This window comes from Notamacropus eugenii, chromosome 4, assembly GCF_028372415.1.
Source record: "Notamacropus eugenii isolate mMacEug1 chromosome 4, mMacEug1.pri_v2, whole genome shotgun sequence".
In the NCBI taxonomy this organism is placed as follows: domain Eukaryota; kingdom Metazoa; phylum Chordata; class Mammalia; order Diprotodontia; family Macropodidae; genus Notamacropus; species Notamacropus eugenii.
This window is the reverse complement of record NC_092875.1, coordinates 270,302,552-270,329,806: the sequence shown is the minus strand read 5'-3', so window position 1 is coordinate 270,329,806 and position 27,255 is coordinate 270,302,552. Positions and strand designations below refer to the sequence as shown.

The 27,255-nt window shown below is 33.8% G+C and overlaps 1 protein-coding gene across 2 annotated transcripts in view; it reads left to right on the top strand.

The window, feature by feature from the left end:
* RB1CC1 (RB1 inducible coiled-coil 1) overlaps positions 1 to 27,255 on the top strand; it is an 83,408-nt gene that overhangs the window by 38,475 nt on the left and 17,678 nt on the right. For both annotated transcript variants that reach the window (XM_072604582.1, XM_072604583.1), the window contains exons 9-18: positions 4,221 to 4,405; positions 4,712 to 4,898; positions 5,025 to 5,106; positions 9,716 to 9,777; positions 10,552 to 10,655; positions 11,100 to 11,226; positions 11,318 to 13,218; positions 21,083 to 21,248; positions 26,151 to 26,259; positions 26,391 to 26,631. In XM_072604582.1, coding sequence (XP_072460683.1) covers positions 4,221 to 4,405; positions 4,712 to 4,898; positions 5,025 to 5,106; positions 9,716 to 9,777; positions 10,552 to 10,655; positions 11,100 to 11,226; positions 11,318 to 13,218; positions 21,083 to 21,248; positions 26,151 to 26,259; positions 26,391 to 26,631 — 3,164 coding nt within the window. The remainder of the gene's footprint in view (positions 1 to 4,220; positions 4,406 to 4,711; positions 4,899 to 5,024; positions 5,107 to 9,715; positions 9,778 to 10,551; positions 10,656 to 11,099; positions 11,227 to 11,317; positions 13,219 to 21,082; positions 21,249 to 26,150; positions 26,260 to 26,390; positions 26,632 to 27,255) is intronic.

Below are 27,255 nucleotides of genomic sequence, written 5' to 3'. Positions count from 1 at the left end.
AGTGGGTCAAACAACAAATCATAGAAACAATTAATAACTTAATTCAAGAGAATGACAGTAATGAGACAATATACCAAAACTTGTGGGACCCAGCAAAAGCAGTTCTTAGGGGAAGTTTTATATCTCTGAATGCTTACACGAATAAAAGAGACAAAGAAGAGGTCAATAAATTAGGCATGCAACTGAAAAAGCTAGAAAAAGAACAAATTGAAAATCCCTAATTAAATATCAAATTAGAAATACTGAAAACCAAAGGAGAGATTGAAATTAAGAAAAGTATTGAACTAATAAATAGAACTAAGAGGAGGTTTTATGAAAATCCCAATGAAATGGATAAACCTGTTGTTAACTTGATTAAGAAAAGAAAGAAAACCAAATTTCCATTATCAGAAATTAAAAGGGTGAATTCACCACCAATGAAGTGAAAATTAAAACAATAATTAGGAATTATTTTGCCCATTTGTATGCCCCTAAATTTGACAAGTTTTAGTGAAATTGATGAATATTTATGAAAATATCAGTTGCCCAGATTAATAGAAGAGGAAATAAAATACCTTACTAACCCATCTCAGAAAAAGAAATTGAACAAGCCATCAGTGAACTCCTTAGGAAGCAATCTCCAGGGCCAGATGGTTTTACAAGCAAATTCTATCAGATATTTAAAGAAGAATTAGTTCCAATACTATGTAGACTATTTGTAAGATAGATGAAGGAGTCCTGCCAAATTCTTTTTATGATGTAAATATGGTGCTAATACCTAAACCAGAAAGAGTCAAAACAGAGAAAGAAAATTATAGATCAATTTCCCTGATGAATATAGATGCAAAAATTTTAAATAAGATATTAGCAAAAAGGTTACAGCAAATTATCACAAGAATAGTATACTTTGATCAGGTAGGATTTATACCAGGAATGCAAAGCTGGTTCAATATTAGGAAAACTATCAGCATAATTGGCCATATCAACCACAAAACTAACAAAAACCATGTAATTATCTCAATAGATTTAGAAAAAGCTTTTGACAAAGAACAACACCCATTCCTATTGAGAACACTGGAGAATTTAGGAATAAATGGAGCATTCCTTAAAATGATAAGTAGCATCTAACTAAAACCATCAGCAACCATTATGTGTAATGGGGATAAACTAGATACATTTCCAATAAGGTCGGGAGTTAAACAAGGATGTCGATTATCACCTCTGTCATTCAATATGGTGCTAGAAGTGTTAGCTTTAGCAGTAAGAGAAGAAAAAGAAATTAGAATAGACAAGAAGAAACTAATATCACTCTTTGCAGGTGATATGATGGTATACTTATAGAATCCTAGAGAATCATGTAAAAAACTATTTGAAATAATAAACAACTTTAGCAAAGTTGCAGGATATAAAATAAACCCCCATAAGTCATCTGAATTTCAGTATATTACTAACAAAGCCCAACAGCAAGAGATAAAAAGAGAACTTCCATTTAAAGTTACTGTAGATATTATAAAATATTTGAGAGTCTACCTGCCAAAACAAACACAGAGACTATATGAATACAATTACAAAATACTTTTCACACAAATAAAGTCAGATCTAAATAATTGGAAAAACATCAATTGTTTATGGGTAGGCCAAGCTAATATAATAAAAATGGCAATTCCACCTAAGTTAATTTACTTATTCAGTGCCATACCAATCATACTACCAAAAAATTATTTTACAGAGCTAGAAAAAAATAATAACAGAATTCATCTGGAAGAACAAAAGGTCCAGAATATCAAGGGAATTCATGAAAAGAAATGCCTAGCTGTACCAGATCTTAAATTGTATTATTAAACAGCTATCATCAAAACCACTTGGGTACTGGAAACAGAGGGGTAGATCAGTGGAATATGTTAGGTGCACCAGTAGTCAGTGATTATAGCCATCCCCTGTTCAAGAAACCAAGGGACCACAGTTTCTGGGATAATAACTCACTGACAGAAACTGCTGGGAAAACTGCAAAATAGTGTGGCGGAAACTGGGCATAGACCAACATCTGACACTGTATACCAGAATAAAGTCCAAATGGATACATGACTACGTATAAAGGCTTATACTATAAACAGATTAGGAATCATGGAATAGTTCATCTGTCAGATTTATGGAGAATGGAGGAATTTGTGACCAAACAGGAGATAGAGAACATTATGAAATGCAAAATGGATAACCTTGATTACAACGAATTAAAAAGTTTTTGTACAAACAGACCCAATACAACCAAGATTGTTATTGTTGTGTTTGTCCTTCATTCTCAGAGAGGACCATGGCATCAAGATGACTTTGATTTGAGTGAGGGAGGTCTCTGCAAGGTCAGCAGTCTCACTTTATCCTCCAGAGCCATCTTAGTCCAGTGGCCAGATACTCATCAGGACAACTGGAGATGGCTCAGGATGCAATGTGAGACCCTGGCCATTTTAAGCTAAGGTCTTAATCAGATAAGTGAGATATACCCATTCAATGAATAGGCTTCTTTAAGTAGTTACTCAAGAGATGGCCCCTTTAATTAAAAAAAAAAAATCAAACTGGAGGAGGAAGACCCTTAGGGTTCCTGGATAAAAGACAAATAGTCACTGTTTAGTATTTACATTCACTGTGTGCTTGGTGGTGGCAACCTGCTGTCCAATACTTAAAACCGAGATTTAGGTGGGAAGCAGAAAAGTGGGAAAGAATTTTTACAACTAGTATTTCTGATAAAGACCTCATTTCTAAAATATATAGAGAACTGAGTCAAATTTACAAGAATGCAAGTCATTCCCCAGTTAATAAATGGTCAAAGGATATGAACAAGCAGTTTTCAGAGGAAGAAATTAAAACTATCTATAATCATATGAAAAAATTCTCTAAATCACTTTTGATTAGAGAGATACAAATCGAAACAACTCTGAGGTTCCACTTATACATCAGATTGGCTAACATGACAGAATGGGAAAATAATAAATTTTGGAGAAGGTGTGGGAAAGTTGGAACACTAATTCCTTGTTGGTGGAGCTGTGAGCTGATCCAACCATTCTGGAGAGTAATTTGGAATTGTGCCTAAATGGCTATAAACATATACCTACCCTTTGACCCAGCAATATTATTTCTAAGGCTGTATCCAAAAGAGATTAAAAAAAATGCCAAAAGGACCCACATGTACAAAAATATTTATAGCAGTTCTTTTTGTGGTGGCCTATAACTGGAAATCAAGGGGATGTCCATCAATTGGGGAATGGCTGAACAAATTGTGGGATGTGAATATAATGGAATACTATTGTGCTATAAGAAATGATGAGATTTTGAGAAAACCTGGAAAGACTCATATGAACTGATGCTGAGTGAAGTGAGCAGAACCAGTACACAGTAACAGTCACAGTGTGCTAGGACTGATTTTGATAGTCTTAGCCTTCTCAGCAAAGCAAGGATCTAAAACATTTCCCAAGGACTTATGATGCAAAACGTCATTCACATCCAGACAAAGAAATATGGAGTTGGAGCGCAGAATGAAGCAGACTGTTTTCTTTTTTGTTATGTTTCATTATGTTTTGTTTTATTTTTTCTTGGTTTTTCCCATTCATTATTATTATTTTATGGAACATGACTGGTGTATGAATGTATTTAATAGGAGTGTGTGTGTAGAGACCATGTAAGATTGCATGCTGTCTTGGGGAGGGAGGAGGGGGTAAGGAGAGGGAGAAAATTTAAAACTTTTGGAAGTGAATGTTGAAAACTGAAAACAAATTAATAAATTTGGAAAAAAAATAAAAATTAATCTTATTTTTTCAATATTTATGCCATGCCTAAAGTTTTATTGAGTATTACATTTGTGTATTTTTAAATTGTATTTGTGAGTATTTTTCTGTGACAAAAAATAAGAAAAGATTCTATATTAAGGATATGGGAATCTTGTGTCTGAAAAAAGATCCACCTCGATTCATGAATGTAGGAGAATGTAAGCTCCTTGAGGTTAGGGATTAGTTTGGCTTTTCATTCTCAACACTTTACACAGACTGATAAGTAAAGAGGTTAATAAGTATTTGCTGAATTAAATCAGATTGTCTTCTAATGAAATATTTTAGTTGAAATGTATGTGTTAATTCTTAAAATGTAGACAATTTAAATTTGAAATTTACTTAAGTTTGAGTATTTGTTCACTAGTATTTATAGTTTACAATTTAATTATATGTACATCTAAAAGAAATGTTTCATTTTTAAAGGGATTTTTAGCTAATCAAAAGAGAGCTGAAAACTTGAAAGATACTTCTGTGCTACCTGATTTGTGCCTGAGTCATGCAAATCAGTTGATGATTATGTTGAATAATCATAGAAAATTATTGGATATTAAACAGAAATGTACCACTGCCAAACAAGAACTTGCAAATAATCTACAAGTCCGATTGAAGTAAGTGATTTCTAGTATATTTCTGATTACAAAATTTTATTTTATGCAACTCAGGTTTAATCTAAAATTTCTTGGTAAAAGGGTTTAATAAACTTTTGTCTATAATATATTATCGTACAAGTTGATTGATTAACCTGGAACACTAATGAAGTTCGATTTTCTAAGGTAGTGAGCTAGATAAGCTACCATTTTTATGTCTGCTGTTTCTATGTCTGTTCCTAAATTTAATCAGAAAGTATCTTTGGGTAGCAGATGTTTTGTGGCTTTTTAACCTGTTATATGCTCACATTTATGATTTATTCACAGGTGGTGTTGCTTTGTTATGCTTCATGCTGACAAAGAGGGAGAGAAGCTACAAGCTTTGCTTCGCCTTGTAACAGAGTTGCTAGAACGAGTCAAGATTGTAGAAGCTCTTAGTACAGTACCACAGATGTATTGCTTAGCTGTTGTTGAAGTTGTAAGAAGAAAAATGTTCATAAAACACTACAGGGAGGTAAGCAGACTACATTACGTGTGTGTGTGTGTTTGTATGTGTGTGTGTGTGTACGTGTCTATACACACACATATGAGGCTTGAGGAATTGATGGACTGCATTAATGCATATGTATTGTTTTTATAGTGGGCTGGTGCTTTAATCAGTGATGGAAAACATTTATATGAAGCTGAAAAGTCAAAAAGGGAATCTTTTGGAAAATTGTTTAGTAAGTGTTCTTCATTAATGACTTTTGTGTTTTATTTAAATGTTACTTTTATGATTTTCATATGTTCAGTCCACAAGGTTTACAAAATAGGGTGTTGATATTTGGATGTTTGCTTGCCATAGAACATTTGCAGTTTCTTTCACTGGAAAATACTGCACCAAGTGTGCATTTACAAAATTTTGTAATTGATTCCTTTTAGCTTATATAATTAATTATATCTGTGATTTGTCTAAATACATATTCCTTTAAAGATGATGTTAAAAGTAGGAATTTTTTTATTAACACTATTTTTGGGTACCAGGACTAATGTTGCCTCTGTATAATGATAGTTAAAAGAAAGAGTGTTTATGTAGTTCATGCCCTTCACTAGTATATAACATTACTAAAAAGTAGGCATTAACCTTGGGGTGGACACTTGTAGAGGTAGGGATCTTAATTCGCAGGACTGTTTATTTCTTTTTTTCTAAATATCTGAAATTTGGTTTCTTTAGTTTTGTCATTATACATATTAGTCTTTCTCTTCCTTATTGAAGCCAAACAGAATAAGTATAATCCCCCTTCCACACTGCTGCTAGCCCCTCTGTTATTTGCAGAGACTTTTCAAGTTTTTTCTCCCTTCATTATCCCTAGCTCAGGAATCTTTTCGATGCTTATCATTTCTGTACTTATAGAAGTTTAGAGCTGTCAGGAGCTGGGCCCTCCCTCCAAAAATTCTATTCTTCTCTAATTTGTGTGTTCTACACACTCCCTTCCTCCCTCCCTTCCCCTTTCTCCAGCTATTCTAAACCTTATTTCTTCTTAAGCCTCCCACAGCACTTTTTACTTTGACCTTTCAATTGAGGACCAGTTACATCACACTAAACCCCGCCACCCCCAAGATTAATAAAACTTACCTATAACAAATGGTTCATTCATCAAGTGTTCTCCTTTCTTGTCTATCCTCATTTCATGCCATACACTTTGGTCCCAGAAAAGGTACCCTCTCTTTTTGCCAAAGCCAACTCTTCTATATCCACTCTTGATCCCATCTTCTCCAGCAGATTACCTCAACTGTCATCCCCATTTTTTAATATTCATTCCATCCCTGTAAGCTTCTTCCTGGCTACCCACAAACAAACCCTCTATATTTAAAAAATCGTTCATATGATCTTACCATCCCTGCTAGCTATTACCTTATATCTTTGCCTCTCTTCATGGCTAAACTCCTTGATAAAACTAAGTGTTCTCCATTTCCTCTCATTTTATTCAATTCTGAACTTTCTGGAATCTAGAGTCTGACTTCATAATTCATCTGAGATTGCATTCTCTAAAGTTACCATGGATTTCCTAATTGCTAAACCTTTTCTCAGTCTTTTAGTTTTGTCTTTCTTGAACTCTGTAGCATTTGATACAGTTGATCTCCTCCTTATAGATGCTCTTTCTTCTTTGGGTTTTTGTGACACTGCTCTCTCCTGGGTTTGTCATTTTGACTTTACCTTCTCAGACTACTTTGCTGGTTCTATATCTGTATTTTAGTCACTAACCTTGAGTATGCCCCCTACGGTTCCATCTTGGTCCTTCTTCCCTTTCTGCTGGCTAAGATTTCATTTTTTGATGTCATTAACTCCCTTAAATTACATAGATCCATTCATTTTTCTAACCCTAAGCCTCTCTCCTGAGCTTTAGTCTTACATAACCATTTGCTTTCTCAAACTTCCAGAACAGAACTCATCGATTTTTCCCCCATACTTTCCTCTTTTCCAATTTCTTGATTACTGCTTTTCTTTCAATTATTGTGGGATTATCGTTGACTTCTTAAACTTACTTTCTATATCTCATCTGTTGTCACATCTATGAAATTCATTTCTCTCTCTCCACTCACACAAAGTACAAACATAATTCACTCCCTTATCGCTACGTGAACTTCGGCAATAGTCTTCTAACTGATCTTTAAGCCTCAAATCTCTCCCTATTCCAATCTGCCCTCCATTCAGCTGCCAGTGTGATTTTTCTAAAATATGCATCTGAGAGTCACCTATACCCCTCATCTCCTTTATCCTTCCTCCCTCATGCCCCTGCTGTGTTGAATTAAACTCCAATTGTTCCTTATTGCTGCTAGGAAAGAGTGTGAACTCCTCAAGTTTTTATAAACTGACTTTTTCCTATCTTTTTTAATCTTAACATTTAGTTCATCTACATACAGATTCACTAATACTGATCTTCTTACAGTTTTATGTGCTCATCTTCTATCTGACCTCTATTCCTGGAATGCCCCTCCCTTCACCTTTTGAAAGAAGCCTTGAATTCTTGTAAGACTCAGATCAAATCCCATTTTTGTTGGGAAGTAACCCTGGAAGTGCTAATGTTTTTCCACTCAGATTGCTTTCTATCTGCTCCGTATATATCTTGCATTATTTTACATATTGTTTCATCCATTAGTATATGAGGTTCTTGAGGATAAGGACTGCTTTTTTTTTTCTTTGTTATCTTATTTAACAGATAAGGAAAATGAGTCTAAGAAGGGCCCATTAATTGCATATGATCACAAAGCCAGGTGCAGAACTCTGGTTTCCTTATCTCAATTCAGTGTCCTTTCTGCATCATCTGCCTCCATATTATCTCATCAACCTTCATCTCTCTCCCATATCTTCTGTATGAGAATTATTAGGCTCTGATTATTGACCTCAGCAAGCTGTAGTGGAGTACTAGAGTGGGGTCATAAGGTTCTTTTTAATACATCAGGCATTTATTTCATATAACTTTCATGTGTTTAAAAGAACATAGTTTATCTGATTGTATATGTGTAAGTTTATAAAACAACAAGCCAGGTTATAATAGGCATCTACTCTGTTTTCAACCTTTGCCATTTGGCATCCAGCATATAGTAGGATGCAGATAAACTAATAAACCAATAAGAATTTGACCATTTTAATGTAAAATTTATAGTTTTTTCACTTTAAAGGAGACTTGGATTTATGCTTTTAAAAATTGATTCATGTCAGTAAATTGTTACACAAATTAAGAAAGCATGGGTTTACCTGAATTTCTAAAATATAAGAGTAGCATAGATAACTTGATAATCAAAGGCCTCATTTGTCATGATTGTGTCTAATTTTCTTGAACAAGGCAAACTAGTTTTAATGTTTCATTTTTAAAAACAAGAACTGTCCCCTTATAGAATAACCAAAAAATTGAGAATCTTGACTCTTAGAATTCTAAAGGTGTTAGAAGTCACTTAATCTAATGCTCTTTTATTTTGCCTTTTAAATTTTGTCTTTTAAATGTTAATTTGTTTTTAATAAGTTTTTGTTAACATCTTTTTTTATGTAGCTATAGCTTCTCCTGCTAGCCTTTCCCCACCTCTTCCCAGAATTCCATTCTGTATGACAGAGTGCTTTTTAGAAACAAAAGAAAAAAGAAGTGGAAGAAAATCAGTATAACTGGTCAATACGTAACAAAATTCTGAAACTATGTGCGCTGCTTTTTGCAACATTTGTGCAACATTCACTGTGTGTGTTTTATTTGCATTGTTGTGGTTAATTGAGTGTATTGTTTTCTCAGCTCTACTTTGTTCTGCATCAGTTCATGGAGTTCTTTAAATACTTTCTATTTTTTCACATCCATCATTTCTTACAGCACAGTAATATATATGTATAGATATATATATGTGTGTGTGTATGTGTATATATGTACGTATATGTGTGTATATATATTCTTTTACATTCATGAACCACAGTTTGTTTAGCCATTCCCCAAATAATGGGTATCTATTTTGTTTCCACCTTCTTTGATATCACAGAAAGTGCCACCATAAGTATTTTGGTCTCTATGGGGCTTTCTTTTTATCAGCTAATTCTCATGTCATGAGCAAGCTAATCAAAAGGTGTTTTTCCTATAACAGTACTAATGCTGACATTTGAATACAGATCCACTAGTACTGAATTCCTAGATTTAAATGGACATGCGGAAGTTTTACACTTTGATCTACCAACATACTGTTCATAGATCCTACCTATCAGCTTAAGTGGGAAGCTCAGAGATTTGGGAGAGCAAATTGCAGAGGACCGTAAGCATAGTGATAGCATTCATTTAGCATGAGCTTACATACAAGGCATTATGGATCTTCATAAACGAAGACAAAATATAAAAATCCATTCCTACCTTTAAGGAGTTAACATTAAAAGAGGGAGGACAATACTCATACAGATACTTAAATATAATAGAATTTGTACATAAAGAAAGCACTTAAGACTTCCTAAAGGAAGTGGCACCTTAATTAAGGTATAAAGGAAGCTAAGGATTCTACCAGGTAGAAGGGAAGAAAGGAGTATATTCTGGGCATGTAGAATCGCCTGTTTAAAGGTACAGAGGCAGGAGCCTGAATGACTGGCATTTAATTTTAGTCATTGTTTTGTTTTTGTTGATTTTTTTTAAAAGATTCTTAAATATAGTTATCAGTGAAATCTGTTAGATCATGGTCATCTTTTTGAAGGCTTAAGACTTGAATATACAATTTTTTTAAAGAGAGGAATTAATTTTAATTTTTTAACATTTTTCATAAGTGCTATAACTTTTGCTTTTCCTTTGTTATTCCTTCTGTTGTAATCATTTTGTTAATCTCTTTACACAGGGAAGTCTTTTTTAAGAAACCGTCTATTTAGGGGACTTGACTCCTGGCCCCCTTCTTTTTGTGTATGTATGCCTTTTCTTAAACATTATGAAATAACTGCATATTTTAAATCAGTCACAGTTTTGAAAATATTTGGTATTAGGGAAAAACCTGTTGTGTAAAATTATGTGGCAGTTTTTAAAATAGTCCCTATAAGCATAATGAACTTTGTGCTCAGAGGCTTTTTTTTAAATTTAGCTCTTTAAAAGATCTATTTTGATTGTCAACTGATATAAAGTCTTAAATTTTTTTCATAATCAGAATTTTTCTTGGTTTTAGAGGGTATCTGATTTTGGTCCTTTGGAAAATTAAGGAAACTACATTTCCTGAATAATGCTATAAGAGCATATGTGCATATATGTATGTGTGTGTGTATGTATATATATGTCTATAGATACACATACATGTGTAATAGTATAGGAGTATATATGAGTTATAAAAATAAGATAAAACAAATTAATTGACAAAATACAGGTTGTATAACCACTAATGAATAATAATAGCATTAATTTGTTGATTAGATAGTGCTTCAGAATCCTTTGTCAGCATATATCACTGATAAGGCCTTTTAAAAAATATGGTACTACAAGATCAAAATTAGCTGAGACATATGGTGAATCTTAGCAATTTTTATTTGGAAGAATTAAAAGAAAATTGAATTCTTAAATGGAAAGTTTTAGTGTCTTAATTTGATCACATTGAAACCCATCATGTGTATTGATTTCTTCCTTTTAATTCTATTTTTGTCATTATTCTGTGCCCATGTTACATTTCTATGTAAATTGTCTTGTCCTCAGACTCGAAAGCCTCGCAAGTTTGATGGTGAACTTCCAGATATTTCCTTAACTGATTTGAAGTTTCTGCAGTCTTTCTGTCCTTCAGAAGTACAACCATTACTCAGGTAAATGATATCATTATGTTTGACTTTAGGTTTGATGTTCATTTGTTTACATTACAATACTGAGTTTTGGGGTTGTAGGTTAGTGAAATTTTTTGGAAGACATTGTAGAAAAACAAAATACCACTTCAGGGTATTCTTTAGTGAAATCCCATGGATTTCAATGGAGGAATACTAAGTTAATGAGGCAGGAAAATTGCTCAGTATGATAAATAAAACCAACTGTTGAATCAGTGGTCTACCTTTAAAGAGCTTTTGCTCTCAAGAGATAAAGGTCTAAGAATACCTGCTTAGGTATGTTTTGGTACTTTACCTTGTTATTTTTAAAATATTCATGATACATTAAAAAAAGATTTAATGATCTAATTTATCTAAAATGTTTTTATTATTTCATCATCATGTTATAATAAAATAGAAATTCAAAACAAAATCTCTTCTTCTACTCAGGGTTCCATTACTTTGTGACTTTGAACCTCTACACCAGCATGTACTCGCGCTACATAATTTAGTGAAAGCAGCACAAAGTTTGGATGAAATGTCACAGACCATTACAGACCTACTGAGTGAACAAAAGGTAGGGTTTTTTTATTTGGCTTATTTGTGGATAAACATTAAGAATATAGTTTTTAAGTGAATGCTGTTTTTTTCTTTCTTTTTGCCTCTAGGCTTCCATGAGTCAGACATCCCCACAATCAGTTACTACACCAAGGATGGAAAGTACTACAGGAATTACAACTACTACCTCACCTAGAACTCCTCCTCCACTCACTATTCAGGATCCCCTGTGTCCTCCAGTGTGTCCATTAGAAGAATTGTCTCCAGATAGTATTGATGCTCATACGTTTGATTTTGAGACAATTCCTCACCCAAATATAGAACAAACCCTTCACCAAGAATCTTTAGATTTAGACTCTTTAGCTGAAAGCCCTGAATCTGATTTTATGTCAGCAGTGAATGAATTTGTAATAGAAGAAAACCTAGCATCTCCTAATCCCATAAGTGATCCACAGAGTCCAGAAATGATGGTTGAATCACTCTATTCTTCAGTTATCAATGCAATAGACAGCAGACGCATGCAGGATACAAATATATGTGGAAAAGAAGATTCAGGAGACCATGCTTCTCTAAATGTTCAAATGGAAAAATGTAGAGCTGTTGCCCAAGAATCACAGTTTAATTTACAAAACATAAAAGAAGACCTCTGTCACTTCAGAACACTTGTGCAGAAAGAACAGTGTGATTTCTCTAATTCTTTAAAATGTACAGCTGTAGAAATACGAAATCTCATTGAAAAAGTAAAATGTTCCCTGGAAATAACACTAAAAGAAAAACATCAGAAAGAACTGCAGTCTTTAAAAAATGAGTATGAAGGTAAGATCAATGCTTTAATAAAAGATAGTGAAGAAAGTGAAAAAAAGATTAAGAAATTAAAAGGAGATTTAGTAGGTCTTGAAGAGGTTTTACAAAATAAAGATAATGAGTTTGCTTTAGTTAAGAATGAAAAAGAAGCTGTACTTTGCCTGCAAAATGAAAAAGATCAGAAGCTGCTAGAGATGGAGCATGCAATGAAAAACCAAAATTTTGAAATTAAAGAACTGAAACAGTCACGAGAAATTGTCTTGGAAGACTTAAAAAAGCTCCATGTTGAGAATGAAGAAAAGTTACATCTCCTTAGGGCAGAGCTGCAGAGTTTGGAACAGAGTCACCTGAAGGAACTAGAAGATACTCTTCAAGACAAGCACACACAGGAATTTGAGAAAGTTTTGAATGACCACAAAGTTTCTTTAGAGAAATTAAAAAAGGAAAATCAGCAAAGACTTGATCAAATACAAGAATCCCATGCAATAGTTGTCCAAGAAAAGGAACAACAGTTACAGGAGTTAAAACTTAAAGTTTCTGATTTGTCGGACTTGAGATGCAAGTTAGAGGTTGAGCTTGCTTTGAAAGAAGCAGAAACTGATGAAATGAAAATATTATTAGAAGAAAACAAAGCTCAGCAGCAAGAAACCTTGAAGATCCTCATTGAAAAAGAAACAGAAAACTTGAGATCAGAGATAAGCAAGTTAAATCAGAAGATTCTAGATAATAATGAGGACTACCAAATAGGTTTAGCAGAACTGAAAACTCTAATGACCGTTGAAAAAGATCAATGCATTTCAGAGTTGGTTGGTAGACATGAAGAGGAATCAAATTTGCTGAGAGCTGAATTAAACAAGGTAACATCATTACATCAACAAGCTTTTGAAATTGAAACTAAATTGAAAGAACAAATCGTGGAATTGCAGAGTAAGTTGGAGTTGGAATTGAGTGTCCTTGAAAAACAAAGCAATGAAAGAATGTCCCAACAAGAAGAAAAATATGAAGCTATTATCCACAAACTTGAAGAAGACAAAGAGAAAATAGTTATGAATCAAGAACAAGACAGAGAACAACTTATTCAGAAGCTTAGTTGTGAAAAAGAGGAAGCTGTTCAAGTTGCCCTTAAAGAATTTGAGTTACAGAGAGATGCTGTTGAAAAAGAACTGTTGGAAAAAATTAAACATCTTGAGAGTCAGATAACAAAAAGGTAAGAATTTAGTTCCCTGAAAGTGTTTATAATTGAAACTAATAGGTTTGTATCTCACCTTCCTTTATAATGATGGTTTTTATGTGATCATATACCCTAAATGTATATGCTATTATAAAATTGAATGTGTGGGTTTTAACATTGTTAAATAATCACTTATATTTGGGTTGATGTTCTGAATCATATTCTTTGTAATATCCTTTTAAAAGTAAGAGGATAGAAAAAATGAAAAGTACTTTTCATTAAATCACACACTTGTGTGATTGAAATGACAAATTTTGAAATATTTTAATTTCAGAAATGTAATTTTTAAAAGTCAGCATTTCTGATAAAGTGTATGATGTGATTTTCCGGGATGTTTTTTCTCAATTTGCTGTAAGGGAAAAATTGGAGAGAGTCATTTGGTTGTATAGGTCAAAATTTGTGTTTCAACTATGTATATATTTACTGCTGTCTAGTCATTAAAGGAGCTTGTAATTTTGAGCAATAAAGCAATAACCATTTAGGAAATACTAGTGAGTGTCAGGGTCAGTTCTCAAGTTTCATGTAACAAGGATTATATTATATAATCCTTTAAGGTTTTCAGAGGTCTTTACATAACATGCATTATTTGGTCTCCAGAATCTTTAACGTCTAGTCTGTTGTTGTGTGGCTCTTAAATATGACTTCATTTGTCAACCTAGTGTTTCACCGCTTTGTGTACCCCTGGATTATTGTATTAAATATATTATTTTGGAATTTTAGGACTCATCTGAAATACAGTATAAAGATAATTTCTAGTAGTTATATTATGATGACTTTACCTGTGCAAGTTAAAAGTACCTAAAACCTTGACTCAACCAGTCTCAAAGACCTGAAGACTGTGGATTTTCCTTTCTGTATGTTCTTTGTATACTTACAGTGTGTATTTATCTGAAATAACCATCTTCATACTCCATTTAATATTGCCTTGACCGGTGTCATTTTCCAATAAAGTTATAAATAATTCTAATCATACCCCTTTTTATAACTTAACAGTCCTGCTGTTGCTTTTGTATTTACAACCCGTTTCTGTGAAACCAACTATGTCTTGTAATGTTGTTTTGCCTAATATGATGTTTTTAATGGAGCCAGTTAATGACATTAGGCAAGGCAGGCCTTTACTTTGGAACTTTACTTTGAAATACCATTTGTCACATGACAGTCGTGATATAATTATGCTATCAAAATCATGTCTGTAAGGAATGTATATGAAAAATTTATACCACATTTATTCATGATTATTTGTGTACAATATATAGATCTTTGTACTTAATAGAATTTATGAATCATTTGTATATAGAGGAATTGTAATGCCTAATAGCTAGTTAGCAGCTTCTCATGTCTTCAAAGCCCATCTCTTTAAGGAACGTGTTCTTCATTTGCCGTTGTGTCTGGCTAATATTGTTCCGTGTTTGTTCATTTATTGTTTCATTTTCATTCATCCTGCATATCACCCAAATTCAACCAGTTTGTTTCTAAATGCCAAAACTTTTCCTTCGGCTGCTAGAAAATAAGGTCTAAATAATCAAGAAAAATAACTTGATCCAGTTTTTTTAAACATTGACAAAGTGGATTGAGGAAGAAGATGGGTTACTTTTCAGCCTAGTATGTCCTATTCACCAAAGCATGCTCATTTAAAAATTTGTACTTCTAAGATATTGTGTCAATCCTATTAATTACTATTTCTGTTTGAGTTTTGTTAATAAACCATAAAATTCTTTTTTTTCCTTATAAACTTGTGAATTTGTGGTTATAAAAGGCTAATCAGATTCTTTATTTCAAGTTGAAACCTAATTATTTACCAAAGGAAAACATCTCCAATTTTTTTTTTATTGATAGTGAGGAAGATAGCATTTGATATGCAAAAATTTCATTTTCATTCTTGAAAAATGTGCTTTTTTTCAAAGTTGAGGTGCTCATGTGTATAGAATTGATTCAAAATTTATAAATAGGACTTAACCAGTGTATATGTGAGTCAGCATCTTTCAAAAACGAATTTTAGAAACCATATTATTTAGTGAATTTTAAGACTATTGTAGAAGTTTAGGACTTTAAAAAAAATCACTTGTTGAAATTGGACATCTGGAATCAGAGGACCTGCCTTTAGTCATAACCTTCCAGCCCTTCTGCCTATATAATCCTGGTCAACTCATTTAATCCTGAGGAAGTCTCAGTTTCCTCATCTGTAAAGTGAATGGTTTGGACTAGGTGTCCTTCAAAATTTTTTTCCAGCTAAGGATTTGTGATTATGGATAGGTTGAATGTTGAGAGAAGATAATGAGGATTTTCAAGAGTGAGTAGGAACAACAACTGAACTAAACTGGTCCAATTGGAGTTACTTTTTAAAAAAAAGTCTACCTCTGGCTCTTTCCCTTCATTTTTATTCCCTTGGCCACAGTAGTCTCCCCTGTAATTATAACCAGATTGTGTCCATGCTGACCACATTTGTAGTTCCTATCTACTCTCCCCACAAGGTAGACATGCCTAGAAACTTTGATTTTGAGACATGTTATTAGGTGCATGCATTTCTTTTTTATATTTTAATTTATTCCTGTCATCTATTGGGAATAGGGTATGTGTATGATCAGTACCTAGATGTCTGAGCAAGTTAATCTTGAGAATAGGTCAGGAGACAGAAATGAAATAGGAATACTGAGGCAGTGTGGTGAAGTCAGTAGACCTCCATAGTTGAAGTCAGGAAGATAATAGGTTCAAATTTTATCTCAGGTATTTATTAGCTCTGTCTCTATTTAACCTCCCTTCATTTGTACATGAGAGATTGGGACTCGGTCACCTCTAAGGTCCTTTCCATTTCTAGATATATGACTGACTAAGTGCAGTGAAAGATTCTAGATGAAATTCTATACACGATTGAGATATAGTCATACCTTGGAGTCATTTCTATAACTAACTTCCTTTTTATTCCCATTCATCACATTAATTCAGCCAGTACTTCCTTTGATAGTAGTAGTAGAAACTAGTTATTTTTGTTCATTTCCTTTTGCAAGAATGAAATTGGCAGCTCATTAAGTGCGTGTTTGGTGGAGAATGAGAATTAGATTTCCACTAAAACTTCCTTCTTATTCTTTTGAAGCATATCATTCAAAAATAATCTTATTATAATGGAAGCCTGCATTTAGTCTATTCATAATTTACAAAGCCCTTTTACATTATTTTCATGGGTTAAAAGATTATGATAAAGACATAAATAAACAAGAACTTCTATGTCAGAATCTCTCAGTGTAATCTGAAATAAAAGTAATTATATTATAGTTCTGTGTCAGATTTAGTCCAAGAGTTTAAGATACTAGAGGTATGAGAAGGTAGCTCATTTTCCCTTATACCAGAGGTATACTTAACATATTGCCTTTATTCTGAGATTTCAAGGTAGCACTAATGACAGGGTACTGAGACCTACTTCATTAGTTTAAATTTTCAGGTTTATTTTGTTATTGCCTAAAAAGATAATGATGATCATATGGACACCTTAAAATATTTGTGTAAGAGCTGTTGTCCTGGTGAAAACGACTGGCATAATGTGCAATGAAGTTACAGCTGTCACACTTCCCCCCCTCCCCCCCCATGTCTCCTTTATTTTTGTATTTGTAATTTCTCCCAGATTCTTTTTTTTGTTTAAACAATTTGAAACTGATAGATAATATTTAAACTATTGTCTTTACAAAATAATTTCAGTGTCATTAGCAGTTCATCCAGAAGTCTAAACAACTTGGTCATAGCATAGTTTATCATTTGTTTACCACTCATAATTTTGTGACCTTTTATAAATAATATTTAACTGCATGTTTAAAATGGGAAGAATGGTTGGCTGGTTATTACAACAGCAAAAATTGAACTCATCCCTCCCCCCCAAAAAAAAACCAAAACAATTTCCTTCCTAATTTCCTTCCTAATAAAAATCTTCCTAATTTTCCCAATATTGTTGAGGACATCACCATCTTCTCAGTCTCTTTGGCTTGCAACTTAGGTGCCATCTTTGACTCACCACTTTTTCTCACTCCATATCCAATCTATTGCCAGGTCTTCTCCATTTTACCAAGACTCTACTTAGGGCCCTCTCCTCTCTTCTCCTTCTTTACTGTTTCACTTGTTGATCACATCCACTCCCATAGATTCAGTTATCATCTCTGTGCTGGTGATTCTCTGATCTTATCCAATCCTAACCTTTCTGCTGATCTCTAGTACTGAATATACTACTACCTGTTGGGCATCTGAAACTGTATGTACTGTAGATATCTTAAATTCAGTATAACCAAAACTCTTGGCTAAAGCATGTTGATTTCGCTTTTGTAACATTATGCATTCTTTCCTCTGACATTGCCAGTATCCTAGTGTAGGGCATTATCACCTCACTCCTGGACTATTGCAGTACTCTGCTGGTTGATCTGCCATCCATAAGTCTTCCCCCCACCCCCTTCGATCTATTTTCCACTCAGCTTTCAGAATTATCTTCCTAAAGTATATTTCTAATCATGTCACCTTTTTCCCTGTTCAATAAATTCCAGTGGCTCCCTGTCACCTCCAAGATTAAATATAAAATCCTTTGGAATTCAAAGCCTCTTATTCCTGGTCCGCTCCCATCTTTCTAGTGTTCATACACCTTACCTCCATCTTCTCTGCAATTTAGTTATACTGGTGTCTTTGCTGTTCTTTGAACAAGATACTCTATCAACTCTCATGCCTACTCATCTCTGTCTCTTGGCTTATTTCAATGTCCACTAAAATCGTACCTTTTGTGATCCTCCATGTTGCTGGTACCTGCCCTGTGATCATCTCCAGTTTATCCTGATATATATTTATATATGTCTATGCATAGTTGTTTACATATTGTCTCCCTTATTAAACTGGACAAAAATTTTCTTTTTTTCTTTTTTGTATCCCCAGTGCAAAGTACATGGTGGGCATAGTAGGCACATAATAAATTTTTATTAACTGGTTAGTAAAATATTTAGAATAAAACAATAGTTTAATTTGTAACGTATAAGTAAAATAGTATTCAAAATGAAAGCACTCTGAATTCCAGTTAGATTATGACAAGGGTCTTCAATCAGAAGGCTTTAACCTTTTACCTAAGATCTTAAAATCTTACGTAGCTGATGTCTAAAAATACAGGCTCCCATTTTATATAATATTTTGAGGTAATTTCCTCACAACAGCCATGTAGAGTATTATGCTCATCTTGTGGTTGAAGAAACTGAAATTTACTTAGGGGTAATTGAATCCAAAACCATTACCTACTTTCGCTGTGCCACTTTGTGTCTCTGATCTCCAAGCACATGCCATATCCTTACTTTATTTCCCATATTGCCAGTATGGGAGAACATAGCTAGTAGCAACAGTAGCACTAGAGACTTTTTACCACATTTTTTTTTTCTGCTTAGAAGCATTTCTAGAGCCACCCCATGTGCCTTCCTTTCCCACTTCCACCCTCACCCCCAAGTGAAGCTTTCAGGGAAATAAAAGGCAAGTCTTGAACAAACAATTAAGAATCTGAACTGTGTAAAGGTACAGTTTGTGTCTTATATGCATTGCTTCTTAGCTCCAATCACATATTATGTATTAGTACAAAAATAGCCAAGAACAGGTGGGTTTTTTTGTTTTTATTGCTTAGAAGAACAGATTTTTAAAGAAATTAACATTAGTCTTTCAAGACATTTCAAAAGCCATTTGATGATACTTCATTCATGAACTCGAGCCCTTTTCACATGAGTTGTTGGACCTGACCAAAGGCAAATCACAGTAGCATCAATTTAAAAGAAATCTTCCAAATTGATATGGGCTATTCAATCGAGACTTCCTTGAGTTTGGAGGAGAGGGCTTTGGCATTTAGACAAAAACTAAAAGGTAACCAGAAGCTATATAAAAATGCTAACTTCAAAGAATGATATAACAGGAAGGGACTAAACAGAGCCATTGATCAAACCTCATTGAAGAGGAGCTGGAGGTTTGAAAAATTGAAGTGGAATTTTCCTAAGGAATGAAAGCAAAACCAGTGAAGAAGATTATGAAAGTATGCAGCATAGGCTCGAATAGGCTAAACTAGGCTAAATATAGCCTATAATGTACACTAAAATCATCTTGGTTTTATTACAGATGAAACAAGTTATATCATGCATGGTTTGGTCTACTTTTTGGAGCTTATATGAAGCTACAATCTCATTCATTCATAAATGAGTTATCAAGGAGATTTTCCCACCCAGCTTTATTAATTTGAGGGGAGTGTCTTCTGCCCCTCTCTCCTCTAAAGGAAGGACATTGAAGTGTCAAGGGATTTTGATAGAATAGTAGTTATCAACCAGGAATCTGGAATTGTTGTTTAATTCTTTTATGTGCCTTAATTTTTAAAAATTTAATATTTATATTATACTTATTAAATTATATATGCTTTACATTATATTTATTATATATTTTTAAATATTACAATTTTTAAAATTTTATTTTATTTTTTCAGCATAAATTTCCTTTGTAATAATATGTATTTTATAGATTTAAAAATCTGAAAATAGTTTGTAGGCTTTACATGTGTCTAAAGCGATCTGTGATGCAAAAATTTGATAGGTTAAAAACTTTTGTGCAAGCAAGAGGTGTTTGATGACTAGGTTTTTTGACTCATGAAAAGAGCATTCATTGAATATTTACATCAGCCTCTTCGGTCCAAGACAGCGTTCTTCTATGTACTGAAGAGGATACAAAGAGGAAGATACTTGAATAACCAGTTTTGCTGCAATAATTCTGTAAATATCCTTCATTTCTACAGCTCTTAAACTCTAGCTGCATGGTTATGGGATCCTAGAATTCGAGAAATGGAAGGGACTCAGCAGCCATCTAGTCCAGCCCGTACAAGAAGGATACCCCACTGGCATATCCAGGCTCTACTTAAAATACCTTCAAGGAGGAATAATCAACCTTGAAGCAAGCCATTCCACTTTGGGACCACACTAATTATTAGGAAGTTTTTGGTTTTTTGAGTTTTCCCTGATGTCAAGCCTAACTTGATCTGGAGTTAGTAAGACTTGACTTCAAAACTCGCCTCACATATTTATCTGCATGAACTTGGGCAAGTCATTTACCTCAGTATCAGTTTGCTCGTCTGTAAAATTAAGATAATGACATTTTCTTCCCAGAGATTTTGTGAGGAAAAAATGAAATAATATTTGTAAAGCACTTTGCAAACTTTAAATCAGTATTTCTATGATGGTAAAATAGTAACAATAGTATGTTGAAAATAGATAATAAAAATGGGATGCTTTTCCCTTGTGTCTGAAAGATATAGTGAAATTTGAACATAGGATCATCGCTTATTGGTGAAGGCATGCGGGCAGAACTCTTAACAACAGTAGGTAGAAGTAGCAAAGTAGGCAGATTTTGGCAAAACATGAGTTCCTATCATTAGAGCTTCCTAAAACTAGAATGGCTACTTTGTGAGGTAGTGAGTTTACCTTCATGGGAAGTCTTAAGGCATAGCCTGAATAATTACTAGCCAAACATGTTCTAACAAAAGATGTTTCCGAATGAAGAGTAACTTTTTATACTTTTTTAGTCCTTTCTGTGATTTAAATATACAACAAACTATTCCGTTTTAGCTAGTGATATTGCTGTATTATTCATACCATGTCCTTGCAGTTGCTTTCTCTGTAGCGTAGGAAGCCAAACTTCGTATAGATATATTCTTACTAAGGCATTACTATGTTTGAGAGGAAAAATGATCATATATTATCACTCTTATTCTAAGCCTACCTAATTTCTAAGTTATATTAATATCAATGAAGTATTCAAGAAGTCACTTAATTAATTAAAAAGCATGTTCTCAATATTCACTTTTAAGTCCACCCATTGAGCATACCAGTGAAGATTCATCAAGTTTAGTTGCTGAACTTCAAGAAAAACTTCAGGAAGAAAAGGCTAAGTTTTTAGAACAACTTGAAGAACAAGAAAAAAGAAAGAATGAAGAAATGCAAAATGTTCGAACATCTTTGATTGCAGAGCAACAGGTAAATTTGTCTTTCTTTTCTTGGGAATTTGAGGGGAGTAAAAACAGCAAGACTAGTATTTGCCTGGGTTGCCTACATGATCAGCCTTGTCCCCTTAAGACCTGAAAATAGTATTGGTAATATTCAAGAAGTTTAACTGAGGAAGTCTTTATACTGTATTGTGACAGTGATGCAGAAAGTTCCTGAAATATCAACCAGAAAAATTTATTTCAATTTAAGAAGTGAAAGGACAAGATCAGAAATCATAGACATACCAACAAAGCATACTAATAATACTTAATTTGCTGGTGAATGATTTTGTAGCTGTAGTTTTCATTTAAATTGAACCTGTTAGATTGTAATTGATCAGGATCAACTGTTTATTGAGCACCCTCATGAATATAGTCACATATTGAACACTATCCTGAGTACAGTGAAATTCTGATAAATTTCTGGAAATGTCACATTTGTGTATGGATTATTTCATTCTTTGTACCTATATTCCCAGTGTTTAACAAAATGCGTGGCACATAGTAGTTCTTAGTTGCTGACTCTTAGAGTCCTAATTAAAGCACTGGATTGGAGTCATGCAGTTGAGCAACTTATTTAAACTCTCTGGGTTTGTAAAACATGGGTTTTTACTAAGTGATTTCTTAAGGTCCCAGCCAATTCTGAAATTCTATATTAGTTGACAATTTTTAAATCTCCACTACTTTTTTCAGTTATTTTGGGGAGGGGGGATGAAGTAAAGGTAAAGTGATGTTTAGCTTCACCCATAACTACAGTTTTCCCTTCCACGTTGTGGGGTTAGGGGTGTGGTGCCCCTTGCAATCTGGAAAATCCTCATAAAATTTTTTGGCCTTCCCTTCATACCAGAGAAGAAGTCTGAATTTTTTCTTTTTCTTTTATGGGGTGTTTACAGTACCTCATTGTAAAATTTGGGTGGGTTGATATTATACAATACATATATTATATGCATTTTAAAATTTCTAAACTTTTTCTGTGTCTTCTGCTGGCCTTCACATGTTGTCTGTGGCTTTTACAAAACTCCCCCCAACATTTCCATTTAATTTCTTAAGCCAACCTGCAATACATTGAAACTGTAATGGGGAAGGAATAACTGTTCCTTACTGTGGTAGCAAGTGTACTGAATTTACACCTAGCGGATCTGATTTCATGTCCTACAAATAAGACGTGACGTACCAAAAGTTGCTGTAGTTATGAGAAGTGAGGACCATAGATGTGTCATGTTTCCCCCTACCCCCCCCCCCCCCAGTTTATTTCAGTCATTTTCCTCTGTAGATTCCTCAGTCTATAAAATGAAGACAATGATACTTTACCTTCCTAATGTCCCAGGCTTTTCTGAGGAAAGTACTTAGTAAACTTTAAAGCACTGTGTACATTTAATCTATTGACTAATGTCTGAGTGCACATAAATGTAGTTTTTATGTACTGTGTACCAAGCACTGTGCTAAACGCTTGAGTCATTCACCATTTTCATTCCCCTATCAGATGTTTTAAGCTTCCTTAAGGAGAGACCTTTCTTGTTGGAAAAAAGCATCTGATTTTTATAAATGGAATAGGACACTCACATTTGTATCATCATTTCCACATCTTTAGTAAGTTTCGAAAGGAAATTGGCATTTTTATTTGATGTTAATTTCCAGAGAAGAAAACTCTCAAGTGGATCTAGAGTCTCATCAGTTTGGGTAATTCTTCCAGGAATGCACATCACAGCGCAGTAATGCCTGCTCCATTCTGTGTACCTCTTTTCCATGTCCTTCACAGGGATTGGAGTCCACCCTTGTTGCAGGCTTTCCTTGCTTTCTTGTAGAGCATTTGAACTGTGTGTTTGTTATTCTTTTCCCTTGCTATGTAATTAGCCCATCATCTGTTACATTAATTTCTCTGATAACATCTTTATTTCTGTTCTTTGCAGTTTTTCAGTGGTTATAATTTACAGCCTGATTATACCCACAATGTGCATTTCTATTGCCCTCTGTAGTACTTATTTCCAGTCCTTTGAAGAATGGTGTTTCATGTCTTTCAGCCATGCATCAGTAGAATATTATCATTTAAGTGTCCCTTTCTTTATAGGAGAAGCTTATAGTTTCCTAAAGGCAGTTCAGCTCACTTTCCTCCTGTTAAACTCTAGGCCCAACTTGTCCATCTGCAAGATCTGTCTCACATATACATACTGGTTGACAATAAACATTCTTTGTCCGCCTGATTTTTCCCTTGTCGATCATCAAGCCAAACTCTTTTGAGTAGTTATGAATCTTTTTCAGGACATTCTGCAGTGTTCCAAGGCATTATGGAACCAGTACACTGTTACCTACAAACAGGAGTATCCTAGAGTACCTTACTTTCCCTAGAGAAGCCACTTTACATTTTGGACTCTGCATTGTATCGCCTTCATTTTACATATATACAATCATCTCTCTCTTTTATGCCTTGCTTTATATGAACAGAGGGCTATAGTGTTATTTCTATTGATATGTCTTAGGAATCTTGAATGATTTTGATGTATGAGTGGGATATACTATGTTGAAAGAGAGCCTTTTCTCATATTTTTCATTTTTATTTTTCATAATTATAAACAAGTATCTTGGAGCCTAGACATCTTTCAGTTGGGAAATGGCAAAGATATGTTCTGTTGTAGATTATTACTTGTGAAAGTATAATTCTTCTAAGGATTTATATATATGGTATATACATATATATCTTATGTATATGTTAAAGTAAATATAACTTGGTAACTATAGTCACCTTTTCATAGTGTTAATGAAGTATCACATTTTTTGCAATGCTGTGGTATCTTCTTCTCAAGATACTATGTGAATTGATCCCTTGCCGTCCTCACAGTTTGGTCACTTCCAGTACGGATTTTATCTGTATAATTTTGGTCCATTTCAACTGTTTTTCTCATCTTTTTTTTCCTTCCTTTTTGTCGTTTTTACGTCCAGTGATGGTTATAATTGATGGTAGAAACAATTTTTTAAAATCTTTGCAGATCTTACCCTTTTTCCTTCTGTTTGTTGTCTTTTTGTTGTCATTCTCAAATACCCTACCAATAGCTTTGTTTACTCTTTCCATTCTTTCTTTAAACTGATTTTACACTCCACTATTTTAGTGTGAATGAATACAGATGCATGAAAACCATTTATTAAGCACCATGTCCTAATTGCTGTGCTAAGCATAAGGGATATGGTACCTGTCTTCCAGGAGCTTACATTCTAATAGGAAAGACAACATAGTGGTGGCCAGGGAAGGGGATTATTGCCTGGGAAGTCACAGAGATAGTGAGTGGAACAATAGGGTGTTTCATTGATAGACCTTTTCCAAAGGCAATAATACTGTTCATTTGATTGTAGTTCAGAGTAAGGGATGAAAGAGTAGAGGGCATGTGGTTATAGTGACACGTTAGAATATGGCCAGTTGAAGAGAAGGAAACTTGGTCCCAAGGAGTGCCAAGGAGAGCAAGCTGCTAATACAGATAAGTCATTCATTATCTTATTTTGCAACATTTTACAAGTGAATTAGTATTTCTTTGACCACCATTTCTCAGTGTTAAGCAAGTTAAGTCAAATGTTTGCAGACTAAGGTGCTTTTTAGGTTCTTTTTATTTCCTTGTTATTTTAATTGATTTAATTTAAAGATTGAACTTAGGTGAACAGTTATTATGGTTAGTGTTACTGTAATTTCCATTGTCCTTATTTTTCATTATAATTACTTGTTCAAATATTTAATATTGTATTATTTCAGTTATGACATTTTTTTCTTATTGTTCCAGCATTTTGTTAATTGTGATGTTGGCTCTGACAAGTCAGTGATGTAACTATGTAAATACAAGCTTAAATAAGTTTCATTTTTGAGATGTTATATGGTCCTCACCACGTCCTAATTATTTTCTTGAAGTAATACTCATGATGTAGAAGCTTTAGGCTTCTCTATATTCTTAGATCCTTCTCATTCCTTCTTCGTCACCCATGTTCTCATGCCATCTTGACTTGTTTCCACTTTTGTATCAGAATCACTGAGTATCACTATATATTGATTTATTTGGACCTTCTTGTTGAGGTGTTTTTTACACCGTCTGTAACTAAGGCTGGTGCATAAACTGCATTTATTTTCACAGTATTCTTTTTTTTTTCAAATATTCATAAATATTGTAATATGAGATAACCAAATTCCCCATAAAGTGAGATGATTTTTATTGCCTTTGGTTGTACAGTAAATATAAATCTTCCACTTCTTCTCTACCTCTTCAAAGAATTCCGTGTTAGCTCTCTTTCTATTTGTCTTATTTTGTTTTATGTCAAGTCACAAAATTTATCTACTCTCAGCTCCTCTATATTTATGTACATTTGCTTGTTATTGTACATAGATCTCACGTTTAGAACACGAATGGCCAAGCTTAAAACCATAGACCCTCTTAAAAGCTATAATTCTAAGCATTCTTTGCTCCTCCGCAAAGTCCTGTTCTTATGCCTCAACTTGACATATAGATGAAACTTAAATCTTGAAGACTGTCAGTGGACCATAAGCTTGACAGGTTCTACGTTGCTGAAAAAGTTTTGAGTATGACCACAGCAGCAAACTGAGTCTACTTCCTGAGAACCAAAGTAGTTGAGCATGCAGAGGTTCATCACTGGTCTGTAGGCTAGCTATTGCCCTCTTCTGCTTCTTTGGTAATAGTAGCATAATTGTGGAAAAGAGGGCAGAGGATGCTTGGAAATAGCAAATATTTTGAAGTATAATTGACAACATATTTAAGACACCATTGGATTAAGTTTCTCCTATTTATTTTTCCTGGCACTTTTTTGTGAAGATAATTTGCAACTTAAAAAAAATTGTTAGCTATTTTCTGTCTTTGTCTTTAGACTATTAATTTCAAGTCATTATCATTTTTTCTAATCCTAGACTAATTTTAACACTGTTCTAACAAGAGAGAAAATGAAGAAAGAAAATATAATAAATGATCTTAGTGATAAATTGAAAAATACAATGCAACAACAAGAACGAGATAAAGGTTAGTTGCATTTATTCTAATAGAATATTTTAGATCACTTCTGTAGTGACCTTTTGGTTAAATTTAGAGCATTTTTTGGCATACATTAAATGTTAGTGTATTGATTTACTGTTTTTATTCTTCATATCCAGATTTAATTGAATCCCTCTCTGAAGATCGAGCTCGTTTACTTGAGGAGAAGAAAAAACTTGAAGAAGAAGTAAATAAATTACGTAGCAGCAGTTTTGTTCCTCCACCGTGCTTATCTGCAGCCCCTGAACTTCGTGGCGCTTGTGCACCTGAACTCCCTGGGGAAGCTGGCAGATTAACCTCAGAAATAGCAGATGAAGGAAGAGCAGATTCAGCAATGGAAACAAGCATGATGTCCGTACAGTGAGTACTCGTTTTTGTGCACGTGTCCTCCAACGTCACTGAACTCTTTCTTGTCTATCAACCAAACCTTTGCTAAGAGTTATCTTAGGACACAGAGCATAACAAGGAGAGAATTTTGTAAGCTATAAAGAAAAGAAGGCTGTGTTTTAGCTAATGACACTGACAGGATACAGTGAAAATTTCCAAAATAATTACAAGCCCAGTGTAGATGAATGTTTTGGCAGCTGACTTCAATTCAGGATACTCAAAAGGGTTAGCATTAACACAGTAAGATACGCATTAGTGTTAACTGGTACCGGAGATATTAATTAACATTAAGGTAGCATCTTGTTTTTTCTTGGCTTTCATGTATTCAGTATTATACTGTACACAAAGCATGTTTAAGGTATAAAAGCTTGTTCTTAAAGGAAGTTTTTAAAAGAACAGTTGTTTAAAGCAAAGAGTCCTTTTGTCATGTGAAAAATAATAACACATTATTTATATAGTATTTGAAATATTACAAAGCCCTTTTCTCATAACAGCTCTGTGAGGTAAAAATCCAGGTATTATTATCCTTATTTTAAAGATGAGAAGTCCAAAGCTCAAAGAAGTTGAGTGACTGGACTTTCTTTAGACAATTAGAGG